The sequence below is a fragment of the Colobus angolensis genome, unplaced genomic scaffold, assembly GCF_000951035.1.
Source record: "Colobus angolensis palliatus isolate OR3802 unplaced genomic scaffold, Cang.pa_1.0 Scaffold190, whole genome shotgun sequence".
Lineage (NCBI taxonomy): Eukaryota > Metazoa > Chordata > Mammalia > Primates > Cercopithecidae > Colobus > Colobus angolensis.
In genome coordinates, this window is record NW_012115044.1 from 955,211 (window position 1) to 978,043 (window position 22,833).

General features: G+C 38.3%; 1 protein-coding gene across 1 annotated transcript in view; it reads right to left on the reverse strand.

Annotated features, from left to right (window-relative positions):
- Positions 1–605: 605 nt before the first annotated feature.
- KIAA1407 (KIAA1407 ortholog) overlaps positions 606–22,833 on the reverse strand; it is an 86,581-nt gene continuing 64,353 nt past the window's right edge. The window contains exons 14-17 of the mRNA XM_011940589.1: positions 16,018–16,161; positions 14,235–14,387; positions 13,550–13,695; positions 606–1,542 (exon numbers count right to left, since the gene is read on the reverse strand). Coding sequence (XP_011795979.1) covers positions 1,344–1,542; positions 13,550–13,695; positions 14,235–14,387; positions 16,018–16,161 — 642 coding nt within the window. The 3' untranslated portion in view covers positions 606–1,343. The remainder of the gene's footprint in view (positions 1,543–13,549; positions 13,696–14,234; positions 14,388–16,017; positions 16,162–22,833) is intronic.

Consider the following 22,833-nt stretch of genomic DNA (forward strand, 5'->3'; position numbering starts at 1 on the left):
TTGGTATTTTGTTTCCAGGTGCTACTATCAGCCAATATTTTGTAAATGTACTGTAGTTAGGTATAAACTGATAGTGATTTTGATGGAAAGTGATATATTATGAATTCCTTTTAGTTACATTTTTAGAGGCCATTAATCTTGAAAAACAGATTTTTTTTTTTTTTAATGACAACTGTATAATCATATTAAAGGAAAAGCTGTGGGAACAGGCATATCACAGAATAAATAAAGTTCAATTCAAGGTGTTTGGGTCATATCACACATCCTCCATGGTAAAAGGATCTAAGTCGTCATGTAGCAGGTGGTGCAGCTAGATACCCTTTCGAGGAAGTATGAGACAATAACAAGAATATTCACTTAACCACAGAATTTTATTTTGCCAACTCAAATTTTCAGCACACCATAAGAGTAGTCATCTCAGGACTGCATAGGACTTTCATTTTACCATATGCATTTATGGGCTACTTGAATTTGTCATAATAAACATGTATTTTATAATGAAAATTTATTTTTCTAGCAGGTAATTCTCTAACAGTTCATAGAGCATTTTATAAGTCTTTATAACACCTTAAAGATGAAAACATTCTTTGAATTCAAGATAAGTAGGGTACTAGAAGACAAACTGACTGTATTATTCAGCAGTTGCAGTTGGGAGCATGAACAGATAATTTAATGAATTGCTGGACTGTCATGATAGAGTTATTACCTTTTAGAATTTCCTTCATGCTTATCAAGGTGCACTGAAGAGAAGTATCTCTGGTGCCTCAGTTTCTCTGAAATCAGGATAAGCTGCTATCCTCTGCAGCAGCAGTGTAGAGGACATTTTCATACATGGTCTGCCATCAGGGGTGGTTAAAATGGACAAGGTCTGGTAGGGTGCCTGTCAGTGATGCTAATGTACTAGAAGACTGACTGCCTTGGCCTCCTTTCCTTTTCTAAGTACTCACTACTTTTTATTTCTATTTAATTAAGGTCACATTTATCAACAACTCATGTTAAGCTATATGGACACGTTTTTCTTCACAGGCTCAGTCAGGCAAACACTTGTCCTTTTTAAAGTTTACTATGCTAAAAATATATAGGATATATTTGAACAGAGGATCTCTAGAATTTTCCTTTGGATGATCCCACTGTGATAAATGCTACAGTGAATGACTAGCAATCCAGGAAAAGTCAAAGAAGGAAATAAAAATTCTCAAAATAATTCCTTTGATCTAAGAAGTAGCTCATAGAGAATAAACCAGGTGTATGTATTTATGTGTGTGCGTGGGTGGAGATAAGACACATATTATGGACCAGTCGAGCTTCCCGTCCTAAGTATTACACTAACCTGGTTCATTGGTTCACAAAAGACTTGTCTTACTCAAGGACCAAGTATCTGATTGCTGGTACAGCTCATGGTCGCTTCCAGGCACCCGGAAGTCTGGAAGAATTTCAACTACCTTCCTACGAAGTTGCTGTCGCCTTTCTTCTTTCACTCTTTCCTCTTTCATAAATTTTACAAACTTCTTCCATGTCCAAAATGTGATCCAGAGGATCCTCCTTTAAGAATAAAGAAGGAAAAAAGTGAAATGCTGAGAAAAAGTTGGCTTTCCATCTGTAGCACATTAAGAACTTTATAAAAATAATTCTTATATTAATAAAATGCTGTATAAAAGGTGTGGAAATCACAATTGGGATTATGATAGTGTGAAATGCTGTGAAGAAAATAAAGTAACAAAAGGGAATGAGAGTGACTGACAGGTTATTTGTATTTGTATTTTATTTTATTTATTTTCTTTGAGGCAAGAGTCTTGCTCTGTCACCTAGGCTAGAGTGTAGTCATGCAATCTCGGCTCACTGCAATGTCTGTTTCCTGGGTTCAAGCGATTCTTGTGCCTCAGCCTCCCAAGTAGCTGGGATTACAGGTGACCGCCACCATGCCTGGCTAATTTTTTTGTATTTTTCTTGGAGATGGGGTTTCGCCATGTTGGCCAGGCTATCTTGAACTCCTGGCCTCAAGTGATCTGCCTGCCTTGGCCTCCCAAAGTTGCTGGGATTACAGGTGTGGGCCACTGTGCCTGGCCAGTTATTTTTATTTTTGATTGAGTGGTCAGGGAAACTGAGGAGGTGACATTTGAGCATAGCACCAAATGGCCTCCAGTAATACAAGCTACAAGGCACACTCCTGAGTTCATCTGATTATAGCCTACATATTGTGCCCATGCCAGGACCAGTGATGCTGGCAAGGGATCCAGAAACTACAACCCTCAACGCAAAAATGATGGAAAATTGCATGCAGAATGTGCCAAAGTTACAGGCATCGAGGCCCCAGTGTGTGGACATATTTTAAAAGCCTGCTGGTAACCTCACCTCCAACAGCGGCAACAACAACAAAGAACAAGTCTTGAATATCAGTTGAGAAAAAGTACCCTAACATCAGGTTTTGGAGACATGGTATGGAAGACTGCTTGTTTAAGTGAGTGTCTCCGCTGTCACAAGGATGCATGCCATGGCCTTTTAGGATTTATTAGTGTCCACCACAGCTGAACACTAGGGGCATCGAGGTAAGCCAGGTACTGTCTGCCCCAGGATAGGCTGAAACAGGTGACCAGAGTTTCCATACAGTGGGAAGGTACAGCAGTAGAGAGCAGCACAGAGGACTGCGCAGTCTGGTGGTGAGGAGCAGACGTTTTTGAAGATGGTGTCTGAACTGAATTTTTGTCAGGCAAAGAAAAGGCTTTCCTAGAGGAGAGCACATCTTGAGTAAAGGCAAACAAGCAAGAATAGCATGCCATGGTGTGGGTGTGGAGTTAGTGCTGAAACAAAGTGCAGAGTAGTTAAGCTTGTATTTTTACAACCATAGGCAGACACGGGATTTGTTCTGGCCTCTTGACCATCTGAGGAAGTCCCAGAATGCACATCAGTCCTCATTAATTTTATGGCTGTTAGTTAATATTTTTGACAATGTTGATTTTTGTTGGTGGAGGTACTGCTTTAAAAAAAAGGCATGGCTGGGTGCGGTGGGTCACACCTGTAATCCCAGCATTTTGGGAGGCTGAAGAGGGTGGCTCATTTGTGGTCAGGAGTTCAAGACCAGCCTGGCCAACATGGTGAAAGCCCGTCTCTACTAAAAATACAAAAATTAGCCTGGCGTGGTGTTGGGTGCCTGTAATCTCAGCTACTTGGGAGGCTGAGGCACGAGAATCACCTGAACCTGGGAGATGGAGGTTGCAGTGAACCAAGATCAAGCCACAGCATTCCAGCCTGGGTAACAGAGTGAGACTCTGTCTCAAAAAAAAAAAAAAAAAAAAAGGCCTCCAAGGAATGGATTTGCTTTTATCCATTCAGTCCACCATTTACAGCTTCCTGTGCTCAGCTGTGTGCACACTCCCAGTCCTTGACTCTGTCTCCCATTCTCAGCAATTCACATCTCTCTCCTGGCTACACTCCTGTTTTCTGACTTCTGCATTTTAGCTCCTGCTGTTCTACCCTAACTGAAAAATGTTCTGCCCTTTGGCTGAAATCTTCCTAGATCATCCTTGCCTACATTTCTCTTTCTTTCCCTGAACTCCTAAAACATATTCATGATCACTGGTTTGGCATTTATTTATAGCCTATCTATAGTTATCTTTTTATAATATTTTTATTGATACATAATATACATATTTTGGGGGTACATGTGGTAACTGTATACATTCATATAATGTATAATGATCAAATCAGGGTATTCGGGACATCCATTATCTTAAATATTTATCTTTTATTTACCATGGGGACATTCAAGTTACTCTCTTCTGGCTATTTTGAAATGTGCAATAGGTTATTATTAACTATAGTCACCCTACTGATCTATTGAACATTAGGCCTACTGCTTCTATCTAACTGTATATTGTACCCATTAATCAACCTCTCTTCATCCACCTCCCAAGCTCTACCCTTTCCAGCCTCTGGTAACCATCAATCTATTCTCTATCTTCATGAGATTCACATTTTTAGCTCTCCCACATAAGAACATGTGGTATTTGTCTTTCTGTGCTTGACTTATTTCACTTAACACAGTGACCTCCAGTTCTATCCATGTTGCTGCAAATGACAGGATTTCATTCTTTTTCATTACTAATATTCCATTTTGTATATATGCCATATTTTCTTTATGCATTTATCCACTGATGGGCGCTTAGGTTGATTCCATATTTTGGCTATTGTGAACAGTGCCGTAATAATCATGGACATGCAAATATCTCTTGGATATATTGATTTCCTTTCTTTTGGAGATATACCTATTAGTGGAATTGCTGGATCATATGGTAGTTATCATTTTAGTTTTTTCAAGAACCTCCATTCTGTTCTCCATAGTGGCCGTACTAATTTACATTCCCACCCACAGTGTATGAGGGTTCCCTTTCTTCATATCCTCATCAGCATCTGTTATCCACTGTCTTTGATAAACACCATTTTACTGTAGGTATAAGATGATATCACATTGTGGTTTTGATTTGGATTTCTCTGATAATTAGTGATGCTGAGCATCTTATCGTACACTTTTTGGCTAGTTGTATGTCTTTTGAGAAATGTCTATTTAGATCCTTCCCCACCTTTTTTTTTTTTTTTTTTTTTTGAGATAGAGTCTCCCTTTGCCCGGGCTGGACTGTAGCAGCATGATGTTGGCTCCCTTCTACCTTCACCTCCTGGACTCAAGCGATCCTTTACACCTCAGCCTCCCGAGTAGCTGGGACTACAGGTGTGTGTCATTACTCCTGGCTAATTTTTGGTTTTTTTTTTTTGGTAGAGATGGGGTTTTGCCATGTTGCCCAGGCTGGTCTTGAACTCCTTGACTCAAACAATCCACCCACCTTGGCCTCCCAAAGTGTTGGGATTATAGGTGTGAGTCACTATAATGGCCTTGCCCATTTTAAAATTGGATTACTTGGATTTTTTTGCTATTGAGTTGTTTCAGTTCCTTACATATTCTGGTTATTAATCCCTTGTCAGATGGCATTTTAGTCCATGTGTATATGTTGCTATAAAGGAATACCTGAGGCTGGGTAATTTATTTAAAAAAAGAGGTTTATTTGACTTGCAGTTTTGCCAGCTGTACAAGAAGTATGGCACTAGCATCTGTTTCTAGTGAGGACTTCAGGCTGCTTCCATTCATGATGGAAGGGCAGCTATCACGTGCAGAGATCCAATGGCAAGAGAGGAAAGCAAAGAAAAAGGGGGAGGGAGGTGCCAGATTCTTTTTGACAACCAGCTCTTCGGGAACTAATAGAGTGAGAAGGCATTCATTTACAGAGGATGGCGTTACGCCCTTCATTAAGCAATCCATCTCCAGGACCCAAATACCTCCCATTAGACTCCACTTCTGTCCAACATTGGATTTCAACATGAAGCGTAGGGGACAAACAGCCAAACTATACAGATGGTTTGCAAATACTCTCTCCCATTCTGTGGGTTATCTCTTTACTTGATTGTTTCCTTTCCTGTGGAGAAGCTTTTTAGCTCGATGTAATCCCAGCTGTCTATTTTCGCTCTGGTTGTCTGTGCTTTTGAGGTCTTACGCAAAAAATCTTTGGCCAGACCAATGGCCTGGAGCATTGTCTCAATGTTTTCTTCTAGTAGTTTCATAGTTTCTGGACTTAGATTTAAATCTATAACCCATTTGGATTTGGTTTTTGTGTATGGTGAGAGAAAAGGGGTCACATTTCATTCTTCTGCTTATAGTTATTCTGTTTTTCCAGCACCACTTATTGAAAGACTGCCCTTTCCCCATTTTATGTTCTTGGCACTTTTGTCAAAGATGAGTTGGTTGTAAATGTGTGGATTTAAATCTGGGTTCTCTGTTCTGTTTCATTGGTCTATATGTCTGTTTTTATGCCAGTACCAAGCTGTTTTGGTTACTATAGCTTTGTAATAAATTTTGAAGTCGGGTAGTGTGATGCCTAGAGCTTTGTTCTTTTTGCTCAGTGTTGCTTTGGCTATTCAGGTTCTTCTGTGGTTTCATATAAATATTAGGATTTTTTTTCTATTTCTATGAAGAATGTTGTTGGTATTTTGATAGAGATTGCATTGAAACTGTAAATTGCTTTGGGTAGTATTGCCATTTTAACTGTATGAAGTCTTCCAGCACATGAGCATGGCATATCTTTCCATACGTTTGTGTCCTCTTCAACTTCTTTCCGCAGTGTTTTATAGTTTTCCTTATATAGATCTTTCACTTCCTTGGTTAAATTTGTTCCCAGGTATTTTATTTTCTTTGTAGCTAGTTAAGGTGGGATTGCTTTCTTGATTTCTTTTTCAGATGTTTCACTGTTGGTGTATATATTAATAAATGCTACTGATTTTTTAATGTTGATTTTGTATTCTGCAACTTTGCTGAATTTGTCAGATCTAACAGTTTTTTTGGTGTAGTCTTTAGGTTTTTCTAAGTATAAGATCATGTCATCTGTGAACAAGGCTAATTTGGCTTCTTCCTTTTCAATTTGGATGCTTTTTTTTTTTTTTAAAGACAGGGTTTCTGTGTCACCCAGGTGGTCTTGAACTCTTGGCCTCAAATGATCCTTCCATATTGGCCTCCCAAAGCCCTGGGATTGTAGCCATGAGCCATCACATCTGGCCTGGATGCCCTTTACTTTTTACTCTTGTCTAACTGCTCTGGCAAGGACTTGCAGTATTATATTGAATAAAAGTGCTGAAAGTGGGCATTTTGGTCCTGGACAGGATGTTGAATTTTATTGAATGCCTTTTTTGACATCTCTTGAAATAATTATATGGTTTTTGTTCTTGGTTCTGTTAATGTGATGTATCATGTTTATTGATTTACATAAGTTGAACCATCCTTGGATCCCTGGGATGAATCCCATGTGATCATGGTGAATGATGTTTTCAATGTGTTATTGAATTTGGTTTGCTGGTATTTGGTTGAAGATTTTGCATTTGTGTTCATCAGGAATATGTAGTTTTTTAAAATTTATTTTTAATTTATTTTTATCATGTCCTTGTTTGGTTTTGGTATCAGGCTAATGCTGGCCTCACAGAATAAGTATGGAAGTATTCCCTCCTCTTCAATTGTTTTTGAAGAAATTGAGTAGAATTTGTATTAGTTCTTCTTTAGATTTTTGGTAGAATTTAGCAGTGAAGCCATTAGGTCCTGGGCTTTTCTTTGATGTGAGACTTTTTATTACAGCTTCAATCTCATTATTCATTATTGGTTTGTTGAGGTTTTCCGTTTCTTCATTGTTCAATCTTGGTAGGTTGTATCTGTCCAAAAATTTATCAATTTCTTCTATGTTTTCCAGTTGATTGATGTGTAGATGTTCATAATAGTCTCTAGTGATTCTTTGTATTTTTGATGTCTCAGTTGTTATGTCCCCTTTTTCATTTCCGATTTTGAGTAAGAAAAAGTCTCAATTTCATTTATTTCTGCTCAGATTTATATTATTTCCTTTCTTCTAATAATCTGGGGTTTGGTCTGTTCTTGCTTTTCTGTATTTCCTTGAGGAGTATAGTTAACTTAGTTTTTGAGGTCCCTCAACTTTTTTGATGTAAGTGTTTATTGCTATAAACTTCTCTCTTAAAAGAAGTGACTGCTTTTACTATAATCCGTAGATTTTGATCTATGGTATTTCCATTTATATTGGTTTCAAGAAAGTTTAAAATTTTTTCTTAATTTCTTAATTGACCCATTGGTTGTTCAGGAGCATGCTGTTTAATTTCCTTGTATCTGTGTAGTTTCTGAAGTTCCTCTTACTGATTCCTAATTTTATTCTATTGTGGTCCGAAAAGATACTTGGCATGATTTCTGTTTTTTGAATTTGTTGAGAGTTGTTTTGTGGCCTAAGATATGGTCTTATTATGGAGGATGTTCCATGTGCTGATAAAAAGAACGTGTATTCTGCAACAGTTGGGTAAAATATTCTTTAAATGTCAGACCTATTTGGCTGGGTTTCTGGTTTACCTTTGATGTGTCTTTGTTGATTTTCTTCCTAGATAATTTGTCCACTACTGAGAGTGGCGTGTTGAAGTCCCCTATCATAGGGGGCTTCAACTTGTATTGCAGTTATCTCTCCCTTTATTGTTTGTGTTATATACTTGGGTGCTTGATGTTGAGTGCATACATATTTATAATTGTTATATCCTCTTGCTGAATTGAACTCTTTATCATTTAATGACCTTCTTTATTTCTCTTTATAGTCTTTGACTTGTAATCAGTTTTATCTAATATAAGTATAGCTATTCCTGCTGTGTTTTTGGTTTCCACTTGCTTGGAATGTCTTTTTCTATCTCTTTCAGTCTATGCATGTCTTTACAGGTGAATTAGGTGTCTTATACACAGCATATAGTTGGATCTTGTTTCTTTATTCATCAGCCACTCTGTGTCTTTTAATTGGAGAACTGAGTCCATTTGTATTCAGTTATTGATAAGTAAGGATTTACTATGGCAATTTTTTCTTTCCTTGTTTGCTGGTTGTTTTGTAACTCCTGTCTTCCTTTTTTAATGTTTTCCCTTGTGGCAAAACGATTTTCTCTGATAGTATGTTTTAATTTGTTGCCTTTTCTTTTTAGAAATCCCCCAACATTTTGACTTTTTCTTGTCTTAGTTTCCATGTTTTATATTACCTATCACTTAGCAGGCTGCTGTAGCTATTATTGTTTTAGATAGAGTTCTCTTTTTGGCTTCATACTAGAGTTATAAGTTGATTACATACCACAATTACAGTATTAGAGTATTCTGGGTTTGCTGATGTACTTAATTTTACCAGTAGGTTTTCTACTGTCAACTGTTGTCTTTTTATGTTAGTGTTTTTTTCTTTCAGACTGAAGAACTCCCTTTAACATTTCTTGTAAGATGGGTCTGGTGTTGGTGAATTCTCTCAGCATTTGTTTTTCTGAGAAAAACTTTCTCTGTCCTTCATATTTGAAAGATGGCTTTGATGGATACAGTATTCTTGGATGGCAGTTTTTTTTTCTTTTTTCTTTCAGTACTTTGAAAATCTCATCCTGCTCTCTCCTAGCCTGTACAGTTTCTGCTGAGAAGTCTGTTGCCAGATGAATTGGAGCTTCATTATATGTTATTTGCCTCTTTTCTCCTATTGCTTTTAGGATCCTCTTTGTCCTTGATGTTTGAGAGTTTAGGTCAAATCTGTTTGGGGTTCTCTGACTTTCCTATACCTGGATATGTCTTTCTCAAGTTTTGGAAAGTTTCCTATTTTTATTTCTTTGGATAAGCTTTCTACCCTTTGGTCTCATTCAACTCCCTCTTGAACACCAATAATTTTTAGATATGGTCTTCTGAGGTAATTTTCTATATCTTGTAGGCTGTCGTCTTCATTCCTTTTCATTCTTGTTTCTTTGCTCTTCTGATAGCGTATTTTCAAGTGGCTTGTCTTTGGGCTCACTGATTTTCCACTGCTTGATCCATTTGGCCATTGAAAACATCTCATGATTTTTCAGTTCAGCAAATGTATTTCTCAGTTCCAAGATTTGTTTGACTTTTTAAATCTTCGTTAAATTTATCTGAAAAATTGCGGAACTGCTTTTCTTTGTTATCTTGAAGATCACTGGGTTTCCTTAAAACTGCTATTTTGAATGTTGGTTAGAGTTTACATTTTGCCTTCTCATTAGGATTAGTCACTGGTTCCCTGCTTTGTCTATCTGGGAAGGTCATGGTTCCCTGTTTGCTGTTTTTGTTTTTTTGAGATAGAGTCTTGCTGAAGTGCCTAAGTTGGAGTGCAGTGGTGCGATCTCAGTTCACTGCAACCTCCACCTTCCAGGTTCAAGCCATTCTCCTGCCTCAGCCTTCCGAGTAGCTGGGACTACAGACGCACACCACCAGGCCTGGCTAATTTTTGTATTTTTAGTAAAATGTGGTTTCACCATGTTGGCCAGGCTGGTGTTGAATTCCTGACCTCAGGTGATCCACCCACCTTGGCCTCCCAAAGTGCTGGGATTATAGGTATGAGCCACCACGCCTGGCCAACTCGCTGTTGTTTCTTGTCTATGCCTTTGCACTGAAGGATTATTTATTTATTTCAGTCTTCTCTGTCTGGCTTGTTTGCTTTTCAGTGGGTATGTTTGATTCAAGATTGTCTGTAATTTACCTGTTTAATTTCTTTGTTGTTCTCCTGCTATGTGTCTGCCTCCTTTTTCGCACTAGATGGTGCTTTACGCCCCGGTTCATCTTGGCTCTAGTAAACCTTTCTCTTGCTGTCTCAATCTCTTTCTCTCTAATCTTTTATGTTTTCTACTAAATTATAAGCACCAGGGGCCATGTTATTAGGTTTTTTTTTATGCTTGGCAAATATATCTTTTGATAATTACATGTGGGTGTATTGTACAATAAGTATGATTTAAGTCACCAAGGTAAGGTTTCTTAAGCTGGTGCCCATAAAATCCTTGACATTTTGTGTAAAGTTGTATGTTATAGGCATATATGTATTTTCTGGGGTGTAGGTCTGTGACTTTCATTATTACCTATTTCATGTTCATACTGTGGTTAAGAACTGTGGTAACAAGACAATATCAGACATATTAGAAATACTGATCCAGCTCAGCTAGATTTATAAAATTTATAGAATTATCTAGAAGTGATATGGATAATGTAAGATTAAAAGTTCTGTTCTTATTGAGAATCATCTTTCTCAATGTTATTGCAGCTTAAAGGTCAGGCCTAAGACCAATAGATGTCTCTCCTTCCTTTCATCCACAGCTCTTCTATATAGTATTCTTTCATTCATATAAAATTGAATATGAACTTTGAATATCAATTTTTTAATGTTAAAGCCCCTTTTAAAGAATGGTGACCTTAAATATTAGTGTCAATCCTGCAATAAAGTTCATCTAGTTATACATTTACCAAATATTTACTGTGTTACCTATGTACTAAGCACTGTCATATACTGAGAACACAGCAATGAGCAAGATGTGGTGCTTCCACTCTGTTAGGGGGGAACAGGCAATAACATGTAAACAGTAAATTATATACTTTCAAAGAGTCTTAAGTGCTGTGAAGGAAGTAGGGCAGTTTAATGGATATACAGTGATGCAAGTAGGGTGGTTAGGGAGGTGACATTTAAGCAGAGAGCTAAATGATGAGATCAGATTATGTGAAAGCTCTGAAGCAGAAGTGAGCTTTGCTTGTCTGAGGAACACTATAGAAGGCCAGTGGGGCCAGAACATGGTGAACAAAAAGCAAAGTGGGAAGAGGTGAAACCACAGCAATGCTTTTATATCAAGTAGAGACTGGCTGAGAATTTGGTTCTTGTTGATTGCATGGATTCCTACATTGATTTCATAACTTCAAATCCTAAATAGGATGACTATCTTACTATTGTATAGTTAAAAATGAGGCCAGGCACGATGGCTCACACCTGTACTTTGGGAGGCCGAGGTGGGTGGATTCCTTGAGGCCAGAGTTCGAGATCAGCCTGGGCAGCATGGTAAAAAAAAAAAAAAAAAAAAACCTCGTCTCTACTAAAAATACAAAAATTAGCTGGGCATGGCAGTACATGCCTTTAAATCTCAGCTACTTGGGAGGCTGAGGCATGAGAATCACTTGAACCCAGAAGGCAGAGGTTGCAGTGACCTGAGATCCTATTACTACACTCCAGTGTGGGTGACAGAGTAAGACTTTGTCTCAGGGTAAAAACAAAAACAAACAAACAAAAATAGCTCAAAAAACAAAAAACCAGAGGGAGAATTAGAAAAATGGGGAGGAAGATTGATGTAGCAAGAAAAGAATGTTTTAGAGTCAACCTAATTTGGAGTTCAGGGAGCAACCATTTGTTATTGGTATACTTTGGGCAATTCACCTACCTGCCTGTTGCTTATTTCTTTGCCTGAAAATGGAAATAAGGTCATCTCCCCACACCCAAGTTATTACTGCTATCAGATGAGATGGTTTGTGTGAAAGCCCCAAATGGATCTCTCAGTCTGCATACAGTGGCTGAGAAACAGAAAGAAAACGTAGGCAGGCAAAAAGGATGTTTAATAATGATATATTCGCAATGACACTAAACTGAAAAAAAAAAGTTATTATTTTGGGTCCAGCAGTACACTGAGTGAGTTATTATAGTACCCTGTTTAGTGTTCATAGCAATCCATAAGATAGGTTCTGTTGCTATCCTCATTTTATGAAAGAGGAACAGGGAGGCTTTGAAAGGTTATTTGTTCAAGGTCACATAGATATTGAGTCCTAAACTTCAAACTCTAAAGCTCAATCATTTATTCAAAGGGAAATCCTCTGAATACCCTCACTTATTGCTTATTTGTTTTAATTTAGACAAAACTATAATCAACTTCCTTATCTGTTTTCCTACTCCACTGATTTCCAGTATCTGTAACTTAAACAAGGACAAACAGGTTTTGGTGGAGACAGGCACCCTCATGGCAATAAGATAGGAACACTACTACAAGGAACAGAAATAAACACCCATGCACAAACACACCAATAAAAAGAAAACAGCACCAGCCAACATGGTGAAACCCTGTTTCCACTAAAAATACAAAAATTAGCCGGGTGTGGTGGTGTGTGCCTGTAATCCTAGCTACTTGGGGGGCTGAGGCACGAGAATCACTTGAGTCTGGGAGGCAGAGGTTGCAGTATCACTCCACTGCACACCAGCCTGGGCAACAGAGCGATGCTGAGAAAAGGGGCACTCTTCTACACCCACACAACAGTCTTCATTCCTCAAAAAAATTGGAGGCATCACTGAATACACCCGGCACACTAACTGATGCTCATGAAGAATGACACCAAATCACCACTCTTAAAGGGAAGTGCATAATGAAATTAATAACATTCTGTCCAAATGCTTACAACTAGAAAACAAATATAAAACTTACTTATACAGAATACCTTATTAGACAACGGGATTAAATAAAAGACAACGGGATTAAATAAAACATAACTATATTTTAAATACTAATATAGCATATAGTATGATTCCATATATATAAAGTTCCAAACCAGGAAAAACTATAGCATTGAAGGCTGCATACTTAGGAGGAGAGTAAAAAGAAAAGGAAATGTTCATTGTAAACGTCAGAGTAGTTTAGGAGAGACTTGGGAGGGAGCCTGTGTGACAGCAATGTTCAACTTTTTGACCTCAGTGGTGGTGACAAAGGGTGTTCACTTTACAGTCATTTGTTAAGCTGTATTTGTATGATTTCAGCACTTTTCTATATTTGTCATGTATTTCACAATAAATAATGTTGAAAGAGAAACTGAACTTAAAAAAGAAAACTATATATGACTAACAAAGAATACAGTACTTTCGCTTAGGTGTGTTTCATATAGGTCACATCATTTTATTCTCTTGCCACTTTCTGTGAGGTAGAAAGGGCAGGTCTCCTCCTCCTCCCCCTTCTCATTTTAAAGATGGGGACCCTGGAGTCCCAGGGGGTTTACTACCTTGCCGGTGAGCAGGGACTCCCACCCCTGCCTGGTGTTTCCAAGTACCCTGCTCTCCTAGCCCCCAGCTCATCTTTGCAGACACACTGTGGGAGCAGAATATATTGCTGAGCAATTGTAAAGTCAGAGAGTGAATTTTCCTCAAGATCAAAACCTCACCTGTCACTGTGCTCCGCTGCAATCTCATGCTTGCCCTGAGAATCGATCTTCACCTCCCTGACCATGTTAAACCAGGCCCTGAAAATCTTCTTCTGAAGAAAATGTACACAGAATTTTCTTACTTCTTCCTGCAGATCAGTCATGTACTGGGGATGAAGACAGAAATAAAAGTGAGAGAAAAAATATCAGTTGACAAAGAATTAGAGCAAATAAACAGCATAAAAGACAGAGAATTGAAACAGAAATGAAACAAAAGAAACAAATGACACTAGAGACATACAAAGAAAAGGATAACCTGGCAGCCAAGATAATATCCTCTATAATGTACCCTAAAAATGGTAACAGAACACATGAGTAGAAACAGTGATAAGATTGAAGGGGTGAGCTTCTAAATCACTTGAGCACTGTGAGACAAGAAACAAGAAATGAGTATAAAAACAAAAGCTGATGGAATGATAACTTACAGTTTATACACACTCCGTGAAACAAACACATGCTTAGTATTTTACACTAATAAAAAACTGATTTGCCATTTTCACATTTATTTCAAAGCAGTGAATGGGATTGACTATTCTTTTGTTCTTGAAGAAACATAATGACCCTGGACATTCTGGATTCCATTTAGTTTTCTTAAATAGGACTGAGCAATGAGATGTATTTAAGGTGCCCTTCCCTATATCCTTACCTGTAGCCAGCTCCGGATGACTCTCTTAAGCAGTATTTGGGAATAACATTGATCAGCCTGGGCCATCTTTCTAGCCAGACTTTCCTGACTACACTGGAACCAGGTCAGCAGATATTTCCTCTGCAGGAACAAAGAGTAATGTTCTTCTGCCACCTGGATAATTTTTTAAATGAGAAATATGATTCCTTACATTTTAAATCATTTAAACAAACACATCACCTTTGGAAATGATGCTATAAAACACATTTAGGCAGTCGGTACAGAATAATCTGAAGGTACATGCAGCCTGTGTCCTAAAAGCTTTGACTGTTGACCTATTCTATGGAGGTTATAGATTCACATCATGATTGGCCTTTCAATGCCAGCTCCCTGAAGACCATAGTGATTTGCTGGTTATGGAAACAGAACAAACAACCTCTAAGCCATTACTTCACTTCCCCTGAGTTTTGGAGTGGGTAGCTGGCAACATTCTCAATTTGCTCTCCTGGAGCTTGGACAGCAACTCCACAACAAACCTCTCTTTCTCATGACTTAACCACTGTCTAATTGAGGAAATGCCAATACTTTCAGTTAGTGTTGTGGAATGAGCTGTCACCAGCATTGACATTTAGACATTATCAATAAACCACAAAACCATCTGATAGAAAATAACATGAATAATTTAATGTCTTTTCAACTATCATTCTATCAAAATAAACACACAAATCAGAATTTATAGATTTTTTTAAAGTAACTGTTATATTCTTTTAAGAGGCAAGAGGGGAAAAGCCTTCTCCCTTAGTCCTCTCCAAACAATGACACATTTTTCTAAGCCTTGTCTAGATATCTGGCACTGTGAATGTGATTGATTCATGTGAGTCTCTTGGAAGTCATATTTATTGGCCAAAATGACCACCACAGAGGTCTCTGTGGCACCGGAGATTTCTGCCTGTCCTGGACTCATCTCAGCAGCCTGAGAGCCAAAAGATGAAATAACATTTTATCTATTTTGGATTTTTAATCATTTAGTTGAATGCACTGGATAAATTTGTTAGGGAAATTTTAGAAATTTCAGTGGTGTTTGATTTCATATATCTCTCTGCAGTAGAGTGAATAACTGTTCTCTCTAATAGAATTGTACATCCATACTCTTTGCAATGTGATTTCACAGTTCCTCCCTGTAGAGTGGATGGAGCTACTTCTCTCCTCAATGACTTTGAGCTTGGCCCTATGATTTGCTTTGGCCAGTGGAATGTGGACATAATATAAGCAGTGGGTTTACATAATTTGGTTTGGCCTTTTGTTGCTCTGGCAGTTGCCAGGTGAAAAGCATGCCCTGAATAGCTGCTGTAACCAGAATGAGAGGCTTAGGGAGAGACCTGAACTCAATCCACAACTGGCCCACAGACATATGAGTGAGAAATAAATACTTGAGCTCTAAGCCACTGATATTTGGGGGTTGTTTGTTATTCAACTTTATCACAGGCAGAAACCTGACCAATGTACCTTATGGTAATAACTCTTCTCTTACTCAAACTGAGGGAAGCTTCTATTCATCTTACCTTGGGGGGATCTCTAATAAAACATTTCCTCTCATTTTTTCCAACCTATTCAATTACAAAGTCCTTCTCTACCTTAGAAGACCAAATCAAAACTTGTATCCAGAACAAATATACACATTCAATTAATTTATCTTTCTGGCTTCAAATCACCAAACCCTCCCCTCCCCCAAGCTTAACTGGGCATCCATCCTATTTGGAAAAGTTCATTTTCTAATCTGGGGAGTAACAGTGGGACACTGCACCTGGATGTTTTGTTTGCTTTGCATTCTCAATATCTTCCAAGGCTCTAGACCTTTTTTCCTTAGCAAGACACCTTCATAATGTTCTTTGGCTATTGCTTCCAGCTGCTGGTTCCTCTTAATTCTCTTCTGCTTCTCAAGTTCTTTCTGGAAAAGATTAAAAAGCAAAATGCTATGATCAAAAAATGAATGAATTTCATTTCAACGAAAAGCTAATGAATTTAATTTGAACATGTAACCGTTGAATGGTGTGTTAATCATGATAATAGAGCTCTGGATAATAGGGCTTTTTCTTTAAAAAAAAAAAAGGAAGGAAATAATTCTGCTAAGAGGGTCAGGAGAAGCTGGTCATGAGTCTACAAGAATCAGGGCTATGCATATTCTTGGGTTTATTCAGTATTGTTCACAGAAATAATTTACCTCTCACCAAGTTACTAAAAGGTAAAACATCTACTTAAGAGAGCAATCAGGATTTTTTCCCTCATATGAAAAACCCAGCCATACAGCCACTTCATTTAAACTATGGGATAGAAATTTAATGATACTCCATTAAAAGTCCAGAAGAATATTCTTACTACTAAGCTATTTTTCTTTTTAGGTGAAGAACAGTAAGTCCAGAGGCAAGTTAAAGATAGTTGATCATCATTAAGCTACCTTCCCTCTCCTAAGAAGGAAAAAGATGAACTATTCCCGGTAATACACTGCGAAAAGACACTCCATGACCCTCAAAGAACTGTACCCCTTAGGGGTACAAAAACTTAATGATCGACCCTATAGGTATCATTATTTCCTTTATTTCCTTTTTCTCTTTTAATAAAAATAGCTTATAGTAAAGGTGAGAGAAAAAGAAATCTACCCAGAAAGGGTGAGTGGGAGCAAGTGACACCTGCGGTGAAAGACACAAGAGCAACAAAGACTGAAGACTGCTTTCACAGTTGTCATCTTTGCAGCATAAATACATAAACATTTAATTTAAGCTGATTTCCTTTACTTCATATGATTTCACATCAGGAAAAAGGCAGTGGTGAACTGGCTGATCCTGACAAGCTACTTACTGTGCCTGAGCCTTCTGTGAGAGAAACATTACAGAGACAGCAATGGAACATTTCTAATATGGAAGGAAGAATTGCTCTAATTTTCCAATACAAACTGCCTATTTCTGTACAAGCTCTGAAAAATGAAATGTCCATATTCTCTCAGACATTAAACCAAAATAAGCTTTATACTCTTTATTCCAGGCACTTGAGATACTTGTTGAATGAAATGGCCAGAGAGAAAATTTACAACAATTTTCTCATGCGTAGTAAGAGGAAGCTGAGGGTTAAGTAGGGAGGAAAACAGAAACTGACCCTTCCACATCTACTGAAATGTCCCTGTAGCATTAAGGCAGCAGCTGCATCTTGCAGACAGACATCTAACGCAGATAATAACCTTTGGAGAAGCCCTCAGGCTCAGGCAAAAGAACCTGTTCTCATGCACAGATAAGTTACGGTGTAAATATCTCCTAGAATGGTAACTATGGCTGGTGTTATCGGCTCCAAAAGGAAAATTATTTTCAGGAGAATTGTAGGGAAAACTGGACTTTTTCAAAATCTGCATTTCCATGGAAAAATATAAAGAAAAACATGAGTTCTGTTTAAGTCAAAATGTTGTATTCTTACACAGCAATTTAATTCAAATGTGTAGCTCCTCCCTCTATTAAGGATTCCTCAATAGAGCTGGTTGTATTTCATTAATAATATATTTTCAATTTCCTTGTATATAAAATGTCTTTAATAGCACCTGCATCCATGATTTACTGTGAGGATTACATGATATGATGCCGTTTTGAGATGGCACTTATAGTGGGGATCTATGTAGCTAGGGTTTCATAGAATACATTGTTCACTCAGGCTAAAAAGGGATATAAAATCTGGGCTTCTTTCTGAAATAGTGTGGCTTTGTCAGCTAGTATGCTTTAGAAGAAAAGCCAGAAATTACAGCTATGTTTAAAAAAAAGTACAGGGAAATTGACACTGCCCCAAAACTTGTATGCTACTCTCCCTTTGTGCTCTAGAATATATTCCTGCTTACCCACTCCTGTAATTTATACTCTGCTCTTCTGCATCATGAATTTCTCCCTCACTACTGGATTATTCCCATCAGTATGCAAACATGTGCCAGTATCTCCCCTCTTCAAAACAAACAAACAAACAAAACAAACAAACAAAAAACAACTAGAGGCCATGAGTACAGATGCAGATCTCTTTGATCTCATGAGATCGGCATCCATCTCTGATCTCATGAGATCCGCATCTACACTTATGGTCTCTAGTTCCTCACCTATTCTCTCTTCAGTCCACTGGAAATGAGGCTCCTTTCCTAGCACACCACTGAAAGCCCTGTTGCTCTACGTCATGAATGCTTGCTGGGCTTCCAAATCAAAGAATCACTTATCCGTGCTACTTTTAATTGAACTCAGTAGCATTCAGCCAAATTCACCACTCCCGTCACCCCCCTAACAGAAATACTTTTTTCTCTTGGTGTTTTGATTCTAAACTCTCCTGTTCTCTTTCTACCTCACTAGCTCCTCATCCTCTGAATAGCTATTTATAGTCCTTAGGTCTTGATCTTGGACTCTTATCTCTACTCTATCCAGACAATCTCCCAAGTTGATTACAGCTACTTCCAGAGCATTAAAAACATTGACTTGTTTTTTCACTTCCATACACAATCTTGTTGTCCAGGCTTATATACCCAAGCACATATTTGATGTGTTCATTTGGATGTCTAACAGGTATCTCACATTTAACAGGCCCCCACTAGACACTGTGGAGGCCGCCTCAGCATCCAGGAGCTCAAATATCAGCTCTTCAGAAAGGTATTTCCCATACTGCTTCCACCAGCTATACCACTCTCTCCCTACTTCTTTAGTCATTAATTTGACTAAACTAGCAAATTTCCCCAACTAGCATATAAGCTTTCAGAGGGCAGGGCTGTTATCGGTCTTCTTCATTGCTACATCCTAACATCTACAACAATGACTATCATGTAGTAAATGCTTTACAGGTATTTGTTCAGTGTGCAAATATACTTGACAAGCAATTATGGAAAACTTTAAATCTTGCCTTGTTTTCTCTGATAAAATTATTTTTTCAACTACAAACTTCAACTGCCCATCAATCAGAAGTATACATAGCCATAAAAGTTACTGCCTGTTAAGTATAAGCATTTAATAAACATAGAGGGGGTGTTAAGAAGAGGTTAGATTTTTATTTTTGGAAGGTCACTGTGTGAGACCTCTGAGTGGCCACCTTACTGTGGCACCCAACATGCTCTTCTGGCAGGGTCATGGGGACATGAAGCTGTAGCCATGTCTTGCCCCTGTACCACCTCTTGCTGAATATAGAGGATGGGTCTGTCATGGGGGCTTATCCTTGAAGAATTCTTCCAGTTCCTTTATCTAAAATGGTGTCATAGCACCCTATACACACATAACTGGCCTTATCTCATAGTATCTCTCCAAAGAAATATATATGATTGCCCCAGACACTTTATCATATCAACAGTAGGGTTTTTTTTATCTACATCATTAGAAAACATGGTACCTCTGTTGGACAATTTGCTGGTACACTCAATGAGCCAAAAACTGCCCAAATAGAAGAGGTTAAGCAGAGTTCAACCAAACACATCTAGGATGCAAATGATTCAGAGAAGTCTCAGAAGGCACTTGCTCAGAAGTGCCATTATCTTTTTGATATCCAGAGGAATAATACTACTATGGCCTTGGAGGTTGCTTACTGGGAAAAGCTATATAAAGTATATAAGGAAGTAAAGAATTGCTTGGCAGAACTTGATGTGTCAAAAGGAATAAGACCCATGAAAATCTGAGTGGAGAAGCACATTGTGTAGAGCATCTTTGTCCAGAGGGAAAAGAAGACAATTACCATGCGCATTTTATATCTAAAGGTGTCCTCAAAGAAGACTCAAGTATAGCCAGTCTATAAATGCATATATCTCAATTCAGATAGCTCCAGTCAACTAATGAAATGGAAACTAGTCTACGTAACAAAATCTTTGTATCTATTGCTATGAACTGCAGCTTCTAAAAAAAAAAAGTTTGGGCTTGGTATAGTGAGAGAAATAAAATGATCTCTTGGTCAGTAATGTACTTTTCACCATTCTTGTTCTGCATAAGTGGTTTTCTTCCAACAAGGAAAAAGCTGGTCAGGCAACAAATTCATGATTTTTTTTGTGAACTGATCAGAGATCTGAAGCTACCACCAAATCTGGAGAGACAGGCATCTTCAAGGAAGCACAGGACCTAAGCATTTGTTTACCCGAGGCATAAGCCACTGGATACCATATGAGTGAGTAAGACGATTAAACTAGAAATTTTGGTGAACTGATGGAGGCAGAGAGTGAGTGAGCCAGCATGAGAAGGTTGAAGCTCCTGGGGATCACAGTCATGGGGGTGCTTCTCATCCCTTTGCAGGCTTTTCTTCTAAGAACCCCACCAGGCTCTCACAGAGAAGATCATGGAGAATCCACAGAAAGTTCCCACTATGGTTCTGGCTGGGGAGAGGCACAGCAGCAACTGCAAAATCTTCCCAGAACATTCTTCCTTAGGAAACAAAAGTTTTATCTGTCCTAGCAACCACCCCAGTGCACTGGCAGAATAGCACTCCTTCTGAGGGAAGGGCACGCAGGGGATTCTGCCAAGTCCTCCATACCTCACTTAGGGGTTGGGGAAGCCTTATTCTCCAGAGGGAAGGTCTTTAAGGTCACAGACTGAGACAGTGGTGGATACCCACTGCGGATAAAGGGAAAAGGGGAGCAGAAAAAAGCTCTACCGTTGGAGTAGGAACAGAAGTTATCTGAGTGCCTAAAGCTGTGCATTCCAAACACTGATACTTAATCAGAACACAGAATTCTCCCCATCATCCACACCCTATCACCACAGTTATACAAGCTTCCAATAATAATAGTGGATTACAGCCGGGAGAGCTGTAAACAACAGATTCTCTCTGGGGAGCAGCATAAAAGGAAGACCTAAAACCAAAAGAGGAAGCAAAAACAAAGTCACTAGAAGACAATAGTCTCTGGTGTCTATAGCACACAGCAACAAACCTCAACGATGGTGACCATGGCAACAACAAGCTTCAAACATAGCCCAATTCCTGGCTAAATTAGTACAAATCTCCACACTCTAGGCCAATGTGTTGCAGTTTCTATTGCCCTAAACAACAGGTCTGGCCTTCAACAAAAAAATACAAGGCATACCCAAAGATAAGAAGTAAATACACCCTGAAAAGATGAAGCAATCATCAGAACAAGCCTCAGATATGACAGAGATGTTGGAACTATCAGAGAGGGAATTTTAAATAACTTCCAAAAATAATGTTAAATGTTCTAATGGAAAAGGTAGACATCCCAGATCAGATATTTTAGCAGAGACATGGAAACTATAAAAAAAGATTCAAAACAAAAATGCTAGAAATAAAAAAACACATGGCAATAGAGACAGAAGAGGCACTTCAACTGGCTTACTGCTAGAAGATACAGCCAAGGAAAGAATCAGGTAACCTGACAATATGGCAATGGAAATTACACAAACTGAAAGGCAAAAAGAGTGAAAAACACAATAGTGCATCTGAGAGCTGTGGGACAATATGAAACAATGTAACACTGGCATAACAAATCCCATAAGGAACATAAAAAGAATGGGGCAAGTGAAATAATTTGAAGAAATAATGGGCAAACATATTCCAAAATCAGTAACAAAACACAAAATCATATATCCAAGAAACTTAAGACCACCAAAGCCAAGACCAAACCAACCAACCAACCAACCGTACCTAGATATATCATATTCTGCTAAAAATCAAAGACAAAGTCTTGAAGATAGCTAAAGGGAAAGACCTACTGTCATGAACTGCATGCTTGTGTCCTCCTAAAGTTAACTATGTTGAAGCCCTAACCCCTCTTGTTGCTGTATTTGAACATAGGGCCACTAAGGAAGTAATTAAGGTGAAATGGGGTCCTAGGGTGCAGCCCTAATTGGATAGAGTTAATGTCCTTATAAGAAGCGATACCATGGTGCACTTGCTTGCTCTCTCTCGCATGCGCGCTCTCCCTCTCCCATGCGCTCTCTCCCTCTCCCCTCTCTGTCTCCAAACACAAACACCAAGGAAAGGTTATATGAGGACACAGTGAGAAGAAGCCATCTACAAGCCAAGAAGACTCCTTTCCAAAAGCCAACCATGCAGGCACCCTGATCTTGGACTTTCCAGCCTCTAAAACTGTGAGAAAACAAATTTCAGCTGTTTAATCCACCTAGTCTGTGACATTTTGTTATGGCAGCCTGAACAGAATAAGACACCTGCAAAGAAAGAAAGGTAAGAATTACAGTAGATGTCTTGTGAGAAACCAGGCAGCAAGAAAACAATAGAGTAACATCATTAAGGTGTTGAAAGAAAAAAAAAAAAAAACCTGTCAACCCAGAATTCTACATCCAGCAAAAAACATACTTTAAAAATGAAGGAAAAATAAAGACTCTCGGACAAATAAAAACTGAAGGAATTCACTGCCAGCAGATCTACCCTATAAGAAATGGTAAAGAAAGTTCTTCAGGCATAAAGAATATAATATAGGTTAAGAACTTAGATCTACACAAAGAAATGAAGAGCATGGGAAACAGAAGAAATAAAGGTAAAATGTAATCATCTTATTTTTAATTCCACTAAGAGAAAACTAATTGTTAAAATAATAAGTTTAACAAGATATTGGCTATTTATAGTAGACATAAAAATATGACATGACAACAATACCAAAAGGAAT